Source organism: Tiliqua scincoides, chromosome 4, assembly GCF_035046505.1.
Source record: "Tiliqua scincoides isolate rTilSci1 chromosome 4, rTilSci1.hap2, whole genome shotgun sequence".
NCBI classification, from domain to species: domain Eukaryota; kingdom Metazoa; phylum Chordata; class Lepidosauria; order Squamata; family Scincidae; genus Tiliqua; species Tiliqua scincoides.
The window spans coordinates 31583514-31598420 of record NC_089824.1 but is presented as its reverse complement, the minus strand read 5'-3'; the positions used below and the strand labels follow the sequence as shown (position 1 = coordinate 31598420).

Here is a 14907-nt window from a genome sequence, read left to right as displayed (position 1 = left end):
AAGAAAATCTGATACATTTGTTTATGCCATGAATGTATCACTGAACACTTGATTTTTCTGCAGATTATCATGGAATGTACTTTCCTTGACTACATCATGGGAGGGTGCCAGCTGAATTTTACTGTAAGTAGTCTATAGTTCATCTAAAGTGACACAGGGCATTCCCTTTTGACTCAGGAAGAATCAGAATAAGGATACACAGTTGTCATACCACTGTAAAGGAGTGGACTAGGTAGGTCTGATGTAGCTGTAGAAAACATCCTGACCAGTCACAGCCATGACTTGAACGTGTATGTTCCTACAGGTACTACAGAATTATGTTATGAAAACATAAATTTCCACCATTGTGTGTTAGAGGTGGGAAAACTGTCTAGACCAGTGGTTCTCAAAGTATGCTCCTTAGGAGCCCTGAGATTCACTGAGAACCCTTCATATGATTTGCTCATGGAGCCTATGTGGCACCCATCTGCTTGGCATTGTGTCACTCAGCACGTGTGTCAGCACTCTGGGACTGCCTGACATTCCATTGCATGCATGAGTGCAAGACTCTGATTAGGGGTGTAAAGGGCTCTGGAGATTGAAAAGTTTGAGGACCGCTGGTCTGGAGCATGCACTATGTGTGTTCTGACTGCATCTCTTTGGGGGGGGGGGCATAAACTGGGGAAACAAGTTAATTTTGATCAAGGAGTCCTATACTCTTATTTGTAGACAAGTCTTGAATGTGGGGCGACTTTACTGGCGATCCCCTCCAGCTGATGTAGGGGTGGTGAATTTAAGTATTGGAGACTGTTCCCATTGATAAAGATACAATGGACTAGTCCTAGGAGAGGACTTTACTGGCTTTTTTTAAAGATTCCCCTGATATTTGCTAAAGCTTCAGTTGCAAAAATAAACATCAGTGGGGATAAAGGGCCATCCCTGTCTTGTTCCTCTGTATAGGGGAAGTGTATAAGAGTATCATTTATACTGATTCTTTGCTGACAAGATGAAGTATATAACTTTTATCCTAACAATGAACTCTTCTATGCTAAGTGGACAATGTATTGCAAATTGATAACTCTGCATTATCTGTGGGCTTCACGTGGCTTTGAGTTTAAAATAAAGAGCAGATAGCCTAAAGATAGACTAATTGCTGGGGACTGAAGAAGGGAACTACTTCTTTCAGACTTGACTCTGCATAATTCCTACTTAATACTTGTACTAGCACTGCTACTTAGGGGTGCAAAATAATTGTCACAGCATTTGTATATCATTTGACAGGTTGGCATTGACTTTACGGGCTCTAATGGAGATCCTCGCTCTCCAGACTCTCTACATTACATCAGCCCTAACGGGGTGAATGAATACTTGACTGCTATTTGGTCTGTGGGGACGGTAATTCAGGACTATGATATGTATGTTTCCAAGTGATTTTGTTAAATGCTGCGTATTTTGGAATTGTGCTGTCAAAGAGAAAATTTAAATGTTTGGTTCTTTTCCCTCGTGTTGCTTACAGTATATCTGTGCCAGGCAGCTGGGGTTCTGGCTTGTGAGATGACTTATTAACTGGGGAGGTTGTGCCAGTATTAGTATGCCTTCTGCATAAAGGAAAATACAGTTCAGGCTAGCAGTTCATTTCTAGCATCCAAGGAGTGAAAGTAACATTGGAATAATTACAGTAACAATGCACAAGTTTGTGCAGCAGATCATGCTCTGAATGGATTGCATATCTTCAGAATGTGTGCACACCTGCCCTGCTCTAGCCAGCGGTACTACACATGTGCAAGCAGTTTTTCTTATGTCTATCTCTAGTTGGGCAGGGAACCACGTGCATGATTAGATGTTGCATACATGTGCTTATATCTAACATTGTGTTCTGCAAAGGGAAGGCACTTCTGTTTGTGCAAGAGAGAGAAGGAGGGATCTCTGCATAACTTCAGAACTCTACACAGTCCTGCTCTGTGGAGGATCTTTTAACCTTCCAGAGTGGATTGAGGATTCTGCCAAAGGGTACCAGACCAAGGACAGAGGCAGGGAAGTTTGCTGTCACATACTTCATTTAGAATCCATTGTTATCTCCAATCTGGACCAGATATGTCTCGGTACATAACCTAAATTGCTAACTATTTGCTTTTCAGGAGGGACTCTGAATGATACCGGTAAGGTTGCATCTACCAGGTCAGCCGAAGCTGAGCAAAAGCCCTCACCATTGCCTGAGAATCCAGGAGCAGCTATGCATCCAGGAGAATTTCCTGACTGCAGATCTGCTCTTTCAGAGGGAGTGCAACCCCATTCAGAACAGGATAATAGTCCAATACCTGCTTCAAGAATTTCCTTTTCCTTTCAAGCCACTACAACTGGATTTTCTTTCTCTGAGGAGACTCTCCTCCTTTCTGGCAACAGAAGATGGCAGGGATGTTGCTATATAAAAGTCATGTCATTAAAGCACATGTAATGTGGGGATGTGACATCCTTGCTCAGATCAAAATTTAAATTAAAAATTATTTAAGTGTTTCTCACAAAAGTAACCTGCAACACAAAAGTATTAACAGATTTATGTTTCTGGCTTGTGAAGTGTTTGGAACTGTGAACTTATTTAGAATCTCTTTTTCTCTTAATTTTAGAGATAAGATGTTTCCAGCTTTTGGATTTGGTGCTCAGATCCCTCCCTCATGGCAGGTAAACCTGTATAGAAATGTATAGGTCCAACCTTGTTATACACAGATTTGACTCAACAGGAATGGCCACTGCATATGAAAAGGAATGTGCTGATCCCTGGAGAAGGGGAAAAATGCATCCATTTAAAATTAGTTTTAATAACTGCTTTTCTTACTGTTGTGGAAACACATCATATGAGTGATCTTTCCATTCTCCAGCTGAGCCAGGCAAAGGCAGGGAGTCAAATGCATTGCTAATTATTGACTGCCTCTCTACAACAGTACGAAAAGCTGTTTTTAAACCACAGTTGTAAAGGGACACACTTCTTAATTTTTAAAACTGCTTTTATTTAACACATTTTATGATATCAGCAGGGATATCATAATCAAACCCCTCAGGGTGCTGAGTCCCAGAATCAAACCCCTGAGGGTGCTGAGGCACAACATTATTCCATTAGGAGCAACGGAGGGGCAAGAAACCTGGAAGTGGATCTTTAAATCTATTTTTCCACTGTTTTTTTTTTTCCACTGATTTTTTTTTAATCCACTAGGGGTTCTGGAACAGAACCCTGTAATTTGGAAGCAGAATGAAAACTGCTTTCTCAAAGTTGGACATATATAAAATCTGAAAATGTTTTGTGTATTCACAGGTGTCGCATGAATTTCCATTGAACTTTAACCCATCAAACCCATTCTGTACTGGTAAGTTCTGAAATATTAGGACAAGAATAAATCTGATTCTTATGGGTTTTCCATAGCTAATAACAAACACTGGTTAGCTTGTTGATCATTGGTTTTAAAACTAACACCATTGCAATTTCACAATTGTGAAATGTGCTAGTAAATTTCAGCGTGGGGGAAAACGTGCATGTTTGATGTTCTTAATCAAAACAGCCTCACTTTTATAAAGAAAAGTTTGCAGGAAAAACATGAGGGAAAAATTACTTGTTAAAAACAGTATCAAACACTTATGAACGAACGTAGTGAAATAATAGACTTTGAGGCACTTGGATATGTATGATTTCTTCTCTCAATTTTTTGTGACATTGCTCATTTTTTTTGTGAAGTCATTTCTGATTCAAACTTTTATAATGGGGAGTTAATTGAATGTTCATCCTTCCCCTCAGGAATCCAAGGTATTGTGGATGCGTACCGGGCCTGCCTTCCTCAAATAAGGCTGTATGGGCCCACCAACTTCTCTCCAATAATAAACCACGTGGCTAGATTTGCTGCAGCAGCTACCCAACAAAGAACAGCCTCAGTAAGTATTTCAGTTTTGTCATATGGTAATGTTCTTACTCGTCATTTCTTATCAACTGGAGTCAGAAAATAATGAATAAGGAACAGAATTGCAAGCCTCACTGACAGTATTTGGATAAGTATCACCAAATTGAATAAAGGGCAAAAGTCTCACTCGAGGTCTATTTTCAGAGGTTTTTTTCACACATATTCTTGGGGTGTAAGTAAAGAGGTGGGCATTGTGATCCAGTAGCTGGAGAGCTGACTTTGATGTAGAATACATAGGTTCAGGCCAGTCCTTGAATATATACATATTTTGACTGCCTATCAAGGGCACTTCAAAATTTGTGGACACCACCAAAAGAGCCCTAATGTATACAGATGTTTGAAAACAGTGTCATTTGTTTTATTTGAAGTAAGCCCATGGGGTTCAGTAAGACTTAATCTGTAATCCTGTTTTACTCGCTGGAAACAAACACCCCTACTAATAAAACGTCATTATTGAATTGATAGCTTCCCTCTGTTAAACTGTTTTAAAATGTCCGGGTACTATCTGTATGTGCAGAGATTATTATTATGAGTATTTACTTGCCTAAAGATGTGCGAATTACATTTAGTAATACAAAAATTGTTTATGTTGAATTTTTAATGTTTCCAATACGATTCAGAGGCACCGATTCCAGTGGTAATCTGATTTTTTTGTATCATCAAAAGATGATAATTTAAACTTTGTGTTTTTATCTATTCTAATGCATTGTAATACTTGTTGTATTATATAGCTGCCTAAATTGTGGCTGAGCTATTGATACTATGCCAAAAATGATGGCATATTTGAAACTCTTGCGCCAAAATTAATAAACATCAAAATATTCAGATGTACAAAATTGTTTAAATTTTGTGACACTGTTATTCTCCAGATCAAGTTTTGGAACTTCCCACATGTTGGAATCTTTGAATAAACCGTGTTCATCATTTGAATGTAGTGACATAGTTAAGAGATCTGGCACTTAGGGGCAAAAAAAGTTTTAAAATACCCAGTGGGCCAGATGCCCCAGAGGTGTCCAGGAGTGGTCTGAGGCTTGGGCTGTCCTCCTCAGGCCTCTGAAGGCCTCCCTAAGGCCTTAGAAAGCCATTCCCATTTTCGTTAAATCGTAAGTGCTTTTCTAAGTCCTCTGGTGGACCTTCTGAGATCTTCCTAAGCTTTGAGAGACTGGGCACCATCTTCCCAGGCCTCAGAAGGCCCCTGAATGGCACCCCCAAGGCATGATACCCAGGGCAATTGACACCCCCCTCAACTCCCTTTTATCTATGCCTTGAATCTTCCCTTTTGGCACTGTCTTGAAACCACCCTCCAACAGTATATCAGGAGTGCATATATAGAGTTCAAACTTTTCAGTGTTAACACATTTTGCATTTATTCAACAGCAATATTTTGTCCTCCTGATAATCACTGATGGTGTGATAACAGACCTTGATGAGACCAGATCTGCCATTGTCAATGCAGCCAAACTTCCTATGTCCATTATCATTGTTGGTGTTGGGGGAGCTGATTTCAGTGCCATGGAGTTTCTTGACAGCGACACTGGTGCTCTACGATCTCGTTCAGGAGAGGCTGCTATTAGAGACATTGTCCAGTTTGTGCCATTCAGACAGTTCCAGAATGTGAGTACTGTTTCTAGTGACACACAAAGAACTCTAAGCAGATATGGAGTGATTTTTGTTCATTCTTTTTTTTATCAAAAGACTAGCTTTGATGTGCATTCCAAAGGCTTTGGTAATTTTACCATTTGAGGGCATGTGCCTTCAGCTGGCAGCAGTTCAAACACATCTTTGGAAATGCCCAGAAAAAAAACTGAGGGTCTAAATGTGCTGTTTCTACCAAAAAACTCCAAAACCGAAGCTATGTATAGGTTGGAATATAACTGCAGAACAGGATAGTACTGCTTTTTCAATGCTTTTGCCTTCTTCCTGCTTTTTCAATGCTTAGTTCTGATTAACCAATTTATTTCATAATTACCTATGAATTAACACACCATCTTTGATCAGATGATTCCTAAGGCAGTTTACAGTAACAATAAAAAGCAATCTGAAGCACCTTAGTTCTTTTGGTGATGCCTTTACTTGCTTCTCCAGTTCCTAATCAATTGGCAGTTGGAGCAGAGTTATTTTCAGGGAGGGAGGGGGAGGTGAGCTCCTTGCAGCTGTTCTGATGTTGATAGTGGGGGCCAGATCGATCTTCCCCTTGCTGCACAGCTCATCCTGGGGAATAGTGTGTGCAACCCCCCTGCCCCAAGGTCACACTGCCCCGTGGTCACACTGGCCAGAGGAGGTTTCCACTTGCTTTTCTAGTTCCTAGTGTAATGAGTGCTCTAATTTTAACATCTTGGACTACCTAGATACTGGCATCTGCCCACTGAGAGCCAATGAGGAAGGAGTAGCTGGTGGAACTATATGAGGGGATATCACTGGCTGGTTGTAGTAGTGGTGGCTCATTTGAAAGCAAAGCACCTGAAAGTGGAATGCCCTATCAGATGATGCCTTGGGTATTTCAGATGTTCAGAAGGTTTCAATAGGAGTCAAAATGTTGCAGATCTGGCCCACTAATCAACAGTGATTCAGAACAGCAGTGGTTGTCTGATGAGAATCGGTCATGCAACTTGATGTAAATATGCCTGTTCCTGTAACTACAATAATCTTTTATTCAAACTGGGGAGAATGGCTGTGATTCTGGTCTCATTAGTGGATAAACTTGGTTAAAATATTGTACTAATTGAAAAATGATTGAGAATTGGATGTTTGATACAAGAATTGAGTCATTTGGCAAGTACACTGCACGAATTAAGTTGTGGATGAAAGAACAATGATGTGTCCTAGAAGAGTGTTTTGCTTTTTTGTCTAATAAAATTTTCCTATTACCATCAAATGATATGGCAGGGAAAACTCATCAATCACTCTAGAGTGAAATAACTAGCATACATTTCCTCTTCTTATTGGATCAATACAGTCTATTGTCGAAATATCTCATCATAGCAATGTTGTTTGTAGAAACGAGATGGAAAGTGAAGCTACTTTGATTTCATAAGAGTCCATTTCTTGAGGCCTAATAATTCCAATTTGTGTCTTAAATCTCATAATAGGTTTCTGCACATTTTATGCTCCATTTCCATCCCCTGCTGAAAAGCTGATATTAAAGCACCAGCTTTCCATTACTTGCTTAGGTAAACTGCTATAGGGCAAAGAGGGGAAAGAGTGTTTCTTATATTGTAATGCCTTGTGACTGTTGGTTGTTTTTTAACTTGCTAGTTAATAGTTTGCCTAAACCACTCTATTTAATTGGCACCACTTGCAAGGAAAAATGGAATCCATTTTTCATATCTCATGCTTGGATCTTGAAATGAGGAAATGTTTGTCGTTGAATTTAAGTAATACTGCTGCTTCAGAGGAAGTTGTGACCTGTAGCTCTTGGAAGAAAATGCACTGATTAACCAATTTTAATTGCTTAATTTTTATGTCATGTTACAATGCTGGACAGTGGCAGTTTTTTATGGGCATTTCTCAAAGGCTATTCTTGCATCATGTGATTCCTGGCCAACTAATAAAGTATCTAAGAGTCCATTTCCCATCAACCATGCAGTTGTGCTGCCGGAGTGCATGCTGCATGCTAAGGTGGGGGGAGTGATAAATTTAAAAAAAAAAATTTTTTACTTGCCTCTTGATCAGCTACCTGTTTGCCTATTGGTTTCCTTGGACACAAATCAGCAATTTTGCTGACAGAAGTCTGAGAAGAGGGCAGGGCAGAATGGAAAATCAGGAAGGGGGTAGGGTTTGGCATGCAGTTTTTACACCAGTGGCTCCTTTGCTCATGGTAGCTGTAGAATGTTATGCACCATTTATGACAGTGAATCAATAGATTCATTATTGTAAATGACCTATTAGATTGGATTGTAAGCCCCATAAAAGAGTTGCTGATTCACAGTATGCAATCTCATACAGGTAATGGTGAGGCAAGTGATTCTTGACCAGCTTGTCAGTATTTGCAAGAAAAAGATTTCAAGATAGTTTTCCCAAATTACCAGTGACTTGTGTGCTTTTTTTTTTTTTCCTACTATTGATTAATTGTTGACAGGCTGGCCGGCTTTCTTGCTTTTTTATATGAGGATCCACGGGGTTTGTTCTTTAGATTTTTAATTATTTGTAAATTGTTTTGATTATTGTTTTTAATGTTGTATTTTTAATTGCTGTAAGCCGCCTTGTGTGCCCTTTGGGCATAAAGGTGGGATATAAAATAATAAATAATAGTTAAAACTGTTTTTTCTCTCTGGCTTAAGGCTCCCAAGGAAGCCCTTTCTCAAAGTGTTCTGGCTGAAGTGCCTCAGCAAGTGGTCAACTACTTCAGCTCATACAAGCTTCAACCCCCAAACAACCCAGCAGCAAAGCAAGTTGGAAGCTGAGCAGGAGGTGTGAGTATCCTATCCCAGGCAAGAGGTCTCTACACAACCTATTGTGCAGTGTCAAGACAGTCGTGGACAAGAAGGCCTCTTAACACATTGCCTAAAATGTATATACTGTTAAGGTACACTTGTTTGTTTTTCATTCTCTGTTGCCAAAGATGCCATTTTTGTTTAGCAATTCATTGTTAGTGTGTATGGGGAGAAAATGATAGTTCCGAACAGCATACATCTTCAGGAAGGGCGAAGCAGCTTTGTTTCTGTGATGCTATCAGCTCCTCTGGTTCCTTCAGTGCCTTAAATGAAGCACAGTGACTTTTCTGCTATGATTAAGTAACATAGCGCAGGTTTTGTCAGCTTGTATTGCAGCCATCTTTGTCACTGCTTTCCTTTAAAAGAAGCTGGCCTATTCAAAGCAACAAAAGTATAAAATTTTCAATTGTTTGTAGAGAGGCATGAAGACTAGGACAGCTTTAAAGCAACCTTCTTTATTTTGCCCAGTGACTTGTACATAGTCCTTCTGAATGTTGGCCACTTGATGAAGTAGTATATAATTGAAAGAAAAATAAGATTTGGAGCGGAGACTCACAGATGCAAGCTGTAGGTTGAATCTTGAATTCACACTTGCTGCTATGCTGGCAGAAGCTCCCTCCATGAACGGAATGGACTTGTGGAGGTGATAGGACCCCTTCCATGATACAATTTTCCTCCTATTGATGGAGGGAGCTTCCATAAACATAGAGGGTAAGTTTGGCTCCCCATGTATGTTTGTGCTTTTTTAAAAATTAAAGTAAGCATGATGTTTAAGTGCCAGCCCATCTGGTCCATCTCAGTTCCACATGGAGGATGTCAAGATGACCAGGATTCTTTTGACCATAAGTTGTATAGCAAGTCCATTCACTTTGGTGGATCAAGTTGTGCCCAAGGTGCAGCACATGATTTGTTTATGGATTAGGAAATTCAGTGAGAAATGAATGGTTTTTATCCATGAAATAACTGTACACAAAGAGAGGTCTATGTGCTGCTGAATTTATACTGTTTTTACACTTTTTTGTAAAGTTGAAAAAAAATCCTGTTTTCCTGACTTAGTTTCAGGATGTCTCATTCATCTTTGTTCAGCAGTGCAAAATACAATTGTCTTTAAGTTGCACTGATGTACTACAGGTGGCCCAGAATAACTGTCCCCCTCTCCCCACTTTTCACATAAATGTATTCTTTTCTCTTGGGTCCACTGCACCTTTTTGATTGCTTTTCTTGTAGTGTGTCTTTCTTTAAACGTAGTTTATGGAATGAATGCTTGACTTTCACCCACCTGCTGCATTTATTTATTCCAAAAACGTATTGATATCAAGAAGCTCTCTTCAAAAATGAATTTTTTGTGTCTGATTATGTTGTCAGTAAGGTGAAAGCTTGTACATAGTATTTTTGTCTGGGTGTTTTTGGATGCTGTAAGTAAAATGGACCATGCCAATATCAGGAAATGATTTTAAGTTGTGTAATACAGATCTGAGTGGCAACAGCACAAAACCTGTGTCGGTGTTTGTGGCTCCAGGATCTGGAACCTACCATGCCCGTATGCTTCCCTGAGATTGGAACCACTTGCCATCCCACTGCTTGCCCTTAATTGAGCAAAGTGCTAAAAATTAACAGGCCTGTAGCTTATAATGGAGGCCATTGGGCTCATGATTTTGTAATTTTATCCAGTAAACTAGTTTGAAAATAAGTGAAGATGGTGATGTAGACACCCAAATTTAAACATTTCAACTGTTGATCTGATTCAAGATGCTATTCTCATGAAGGTTATTTTGCACCAACATCTACATTCACTCTCTCCAGTAATGGTATAAAAGGGGCATGACTTTGTTTTGTAAACTTTGCTGGCTTTTAGCTAACTGGGGTGTGTATGTGTGTTTAAGATCAGGGTCTTTCAGTTAGTGCAGTGCTGTTCAAACTGGGGCGTTGTGATGCCCCAGCCTGAGGGCCCTGGTCTCTGCCCCCCTAAGGGGCAGGGGCAGCCTAGAGGTGGGAAGAAGGCAGCGGCGCGATCCCCAGGATCGCACCACTCAGGGGGCTGCAGGGACTTGGGTGCACTTATCCAAGCCTCCTGCAGCCTCCCTGGGGTGCGGGGAGCCCGGCGCAACTTCTGGCAGGGCTCCCTGCAGCAGGGAAAGTGGGTGTGGAGCGATCAGCAAGTTCATCCAAGCCCCTGCAGCCCCCTTCCCCCTGCCCCCGCTGCCTCCCCCCACCCCTGCAAGGACTTACTGGCTCTCAAACTCTCCCAGAGTTTGAGAACTCCCAGAGAGTTTGAGAACCACTGAGTTAGTGGATTGTAATGCTAAATTATATATCCCTGGAAAGTGGAAGTGTAACATAAACCCAAGTGTTTCGTGAATGTTATTTACTAGATTATAGCTAGCCTCCTTCAGCATTTACTTGGTTTAGAGCCCACATGTTTGAGGATCTCAGGATTAGAATGAGTGCAACAGCAATAATAAAAATGCCCCCTATGTACTGAGAGAATTTTTAAGAGTCTGCAAATCTCCATCTGCTAAAACCGTCACACATTCATTTTCAATCTTGTAGCAAGAAAGAAAAGGTAGTGTTTTATACAGGTGCCATCTCAAACATGCAATCCAGTCTAGTATCTAATACGCGCAGTGCTGTTGTCATCTCAAGACAGGTCACCCTGTAGTGGGTAGTGTGGCTTGAATCCTGCAGAGTTTACAATTGATTTTTTCAAACTTGCTGAATTGTACCTCCTTTGAACAATAATCAAGAGTAGTCAAGAACAGTTTGTGTTAAATGTTAACAGAAAGGTGGCGTTCAAATGACATTGAATGTTCCCCACCCGTCATTTCATTTGTTTTTTTTGATTCCCTGACAATGCATTAGCACCACCTTGTGGTAGAATTGATTATTGGAAATTTTGTAACAAAAAGAAAATCGTACTTCTGAAAATACCAAAAACATAGTTTTATGAAGAAAATACCTCACAGCATGGACTTTATATGCATTCTGTCATTCTTTATGTAATATACTATTTTACATGTGAAGTTCATTTCAGATGTTACATCATGCTGGTGCCATATGACACAATATATTAAAGGTCATTTATTACTCCTAATCATTCTCCTGTAATCTTTTTCACCTTGAAACAATTATGTGATTGCTGTGGATTTGGTAGCAGGTACCATATTTTCTTTAAATAAAGGAGAAATGTTCTTGCCTGCCTTTTGAATCCTTGAATTTTTATAAGTTTGAACTTACTTTTGTGAATCAAAGCTAACAAAATGGTGCTGATATGGAAACAGTACATATGGAAACAAGTACATACATGTACTTGTCGTAAGAGGCGACTAAACAGCCACCGGGTAGATGGGACTCGTTAGCCTGGGAAGGCAGCTCATCTGAGAGAAGGAAAACTCTGATCCCAAACCTCCACTGCCTTGTGGCTACATCCAGTTATGGAAAAGGCTTCAGGAGTCAACCTTGAGGCAAAATCCGGAGCCGGAGTCCCTGAGGCAGTTCATGGCTGAATACAGTCATGTTCTGGCAACTCCTGCGACGCCGCTGGAACCAAGCGTATTGGCCTCTGCCTTTCCATTGGACCATTTCAGCGACGTGGAGAGGGGGGATTTGCTGCATGGGTAACAGCCTATCCTCCATACCTACTTTACCCAGGCTTCGCGCTCTGGAGAGGACACTGTTCCAGAACCACCATTCAGAGCGTGACACCATAGTCTTTCGAGACTGAAGGATGCCAACAACAAGTAATCAAACGTTACAAGTAATCAAACGCTAAGGTCTGCAAACCTTAGCAATGCCTTTTTACAATTCTTGCATTAGCTAAACCCAAACACTTTTATATTTGCTGGATTTGCTATACTTGCAGGGGGATTCTAAAACATGAGACATTGTGTCCCGAGCTCTAGGTCATGTCCTGCACATAGCACCCCTCCTTTTATATATAGAAGTCCCCAGACTGCCTAGTATCACCAGGAAAACAATAGCCTTAAAGAAAAACCTTCCTGGATCCCCATAGAGTTGACCACCCACCAAGTCATTGGTCCAGTTAGCTTACTTGAGTTAGAAACAAGAAATTAACGTATACTTCAATTTCCAACCAGCCTGTCAACTTGGGGAGACTAGCTCCCAAGAAAAGAGTTTTTTTTTTTTAAAGCTACCCAGCTTGGTTGTGAGATGCCCATCAAGAGGAAAGGAATTGTGATACTGTCCAGCAAGGACATGATTAACTGCTAAAACTGTTGAACTTCTCTTCAAGAAAAAAGGATGCATCATGATGCTAAAATTCTGTAAGTTGCCCTAGCAATAGGGAAGAGTACTTGGAATACTTTATTTTGAATTCTGTCAACTGGTCTTGGGTATGACATTTCACTTGTTTATCCTTTGCCGCATTTTCACGCCCCATAAAAGCTTTTTTGGTTTTTTAAAAAAACAATTTTTTTTAAACCAACCTACCTAGTCCTTTAACCTAAAGCAAATAGCCCCTCATCTCTATGGCCCTACTTGACACAGAAAAGGCTCGAGTGTGTGGTGTTGACTGAAATGGGGATGCATGTGCAGAAAAGAGTGAAACTGAGCAGGAATGTCAGCCAGGACAATTTCTATTCTTTCTCCTTCAGTACTTCAGCATGCTGCCTTTTGGTTGACAGAAAGATCCCAAGCTAAGAGAAGCGGTGCAACATGACCTAACATTGCTGGTGGCAGCTTGAACTTGTTTTGCATGATAGTGGCATGTTGTATGGGGGATTTGATGTGAACAGAGGGTGGAGAGAAGCCATGTTTCACAGAAGTAAACATGGTCCTCAGTATTACCCTGGAGTTCAGTATCCGTAGATTCTTGATATGCATGTAGACCTGCTGTCGGCATCCTATTGTATCCAAGTTATAATTTCTGAGCATTCATGTAAGAAGGGTGTCTGAACAGTCAAATTTCAGATTAAAAGAGCCTCTTTTTTTCTTGCCAGATGGGTAAATGCTCCTGGGACATTGGTGTTGTCTGAAAGAAAGCTGGAGGTGTTTCTTAACAGTTAAAATTTACTAAGGAAGTCGTAGTTTAGTCATAGAGCTTATATTTTGCATACAGAAGGTAACAGTTTCAGGTTCTGGCATCTCAGTAATAACTGGGGAAAAAACCATTGGGTAAGATCCTGCAACATTGCTGTCAGTCAGAAGGGAGAGTACTGAAGGCAGCTTCATATGTTTGGTGTAACTATGGAGTGGACATGCAGGCCTGCTGCTTTTTTTCTTTGAAGAAAACTGTTACACTGTCCTTGCTGCCATGTCAAAGTATATCTCCTGGATACCAGTAATTGCACAAATACCACCTACCCCTCTACAGGTGGATTTTGTTTTCAAAAAGCAGAACCATGTAGTCCTGATTATAATAGAAAAGTAAGAGATATGAATCAAAAGATTTGTTACTACACTAAGGGCACTGCAGTCCCGTCCCCCCACTCCCCCAAAGTGTTGATGCTGCTAATAACATCTAACAATACTTAGGTGCTCCTGCTCACTCATGTAATGTTCATGGGAACATCTCCATAATCATATGACAACAAAGGCTCATAAAGCAGCAGAGTGCCTTTGAAACAGCTCAGTTAAGTAGGAACTGACCTTTCTGCTAGCAGTAGTTTATTAGCCACAGAGATGAAGAAATAGACCTGTGACTCTGGAGACTCACGGCTGTAAATGAAATACTGACACAGGATGGAGAACCATAAGGAAGGCCTCTAGTGGGGAAAACTATTTATTATGAGCTGTCTCTCCCCTATCCTGTCAGTTCCAAGAGCTATGCATATTCTGCAGATCAGAGTTTCTTTTGGGATTTGGGGAAGTATTTCAAAAGCTGCAAAGCAGCTGGAGAACTTCACCCGCTGCAGCCAATCACACATTCTGCACAGATATTTTAGCAGATTTTTATGACAAATTTAATGGTTGTCATGGGGCAAGAGAAAGATAGGGTCTAAGTTACACGTGGCACAAAGGGATGCATAGCACCAACTGTTTAAGGTTCCAGTTTTTCATTGGATGGGTAGAGTCTAAATTCTCTAAGGTTGCAATCCCATCCGTGCTTCTCTAGGAGTAAGCTCCACTGAACAATTGCAAATTATCTTTAAAAGAAGTGCTAAGCACAGAATGTCCTTTAAGTTATAGGGACACAAATGATGGATCTTGGTTCTGAAAGTAAACTCTGTAGCCTTCTCTCCAACTGGGACTAAAGTGCTGAAAAGCATGAATAAAGTAGGTTCTTCAGACAGCTCTTTATGGCACAGAGATCATTGATAAAAATGACCACAGGATGACTGCAATTTCATAGCAGGGTGGAATGATTACCTGCAGCTTCCAGCCATGAATGAATGTTAGCTTCAGCATCTCTTAAACCCAACAAAAATGTATATTAGCACTATCAAATGAGCATAGAACCCCATTTTTTATATGTGGCACATGCTAGAAGGTTTGTTGAGACTTTTATAGTGGGGTACATTAAAATAAAACGTTGGTTTAATTTTTCTGGCACTTTTTGTGTGCTTCCTTCTGAAGACCTCATAGTGTCTTCTATG

The 14907-nt window shown here is 40.5% G+C and overlaps 1 protein-coding gene across 3 annotated transcripts in view; it reads left to right on the top strand.

The window, feature by feature from the left end:
• The window catches only part of CPNE3 (copine 3), a 29939-nt gene extending 18395 nt beyond the window's left edge, over positions 1-11544 (top strand). For all 3 annotated transcript variants that reach the window (XM_066626683.1, XM_066626685.1, XM_066626684.1), the window contains exons 11-17: positions 64-123; positions 1261-1394; positions 2604-2658; positions 3287-3338; positions 3764-3897; positions 5301-5537; positions 8204-11544. In XM_066626683.1, coding sequence (XP_066482780.1) covers positions 64-123; positions 1261-1394; positions 2604-2658; positions 3287-3338; positions 3764-3897; positions 5301-5537; positions 8204-8326 — 795 coding nt within the window. In that variant the 3' untranslated portion in view covers positions 8327-11544. The remainder of the gene's footprint in view (positions 1-63; positions 124-1260; positions 1395-2603; positions 2659-3286; positions 3339-3763; positions 3898-5300; positions 5538-8203) is intronic.
• Positions 11545-14907: the final 3363 nt, after the last annotated feature.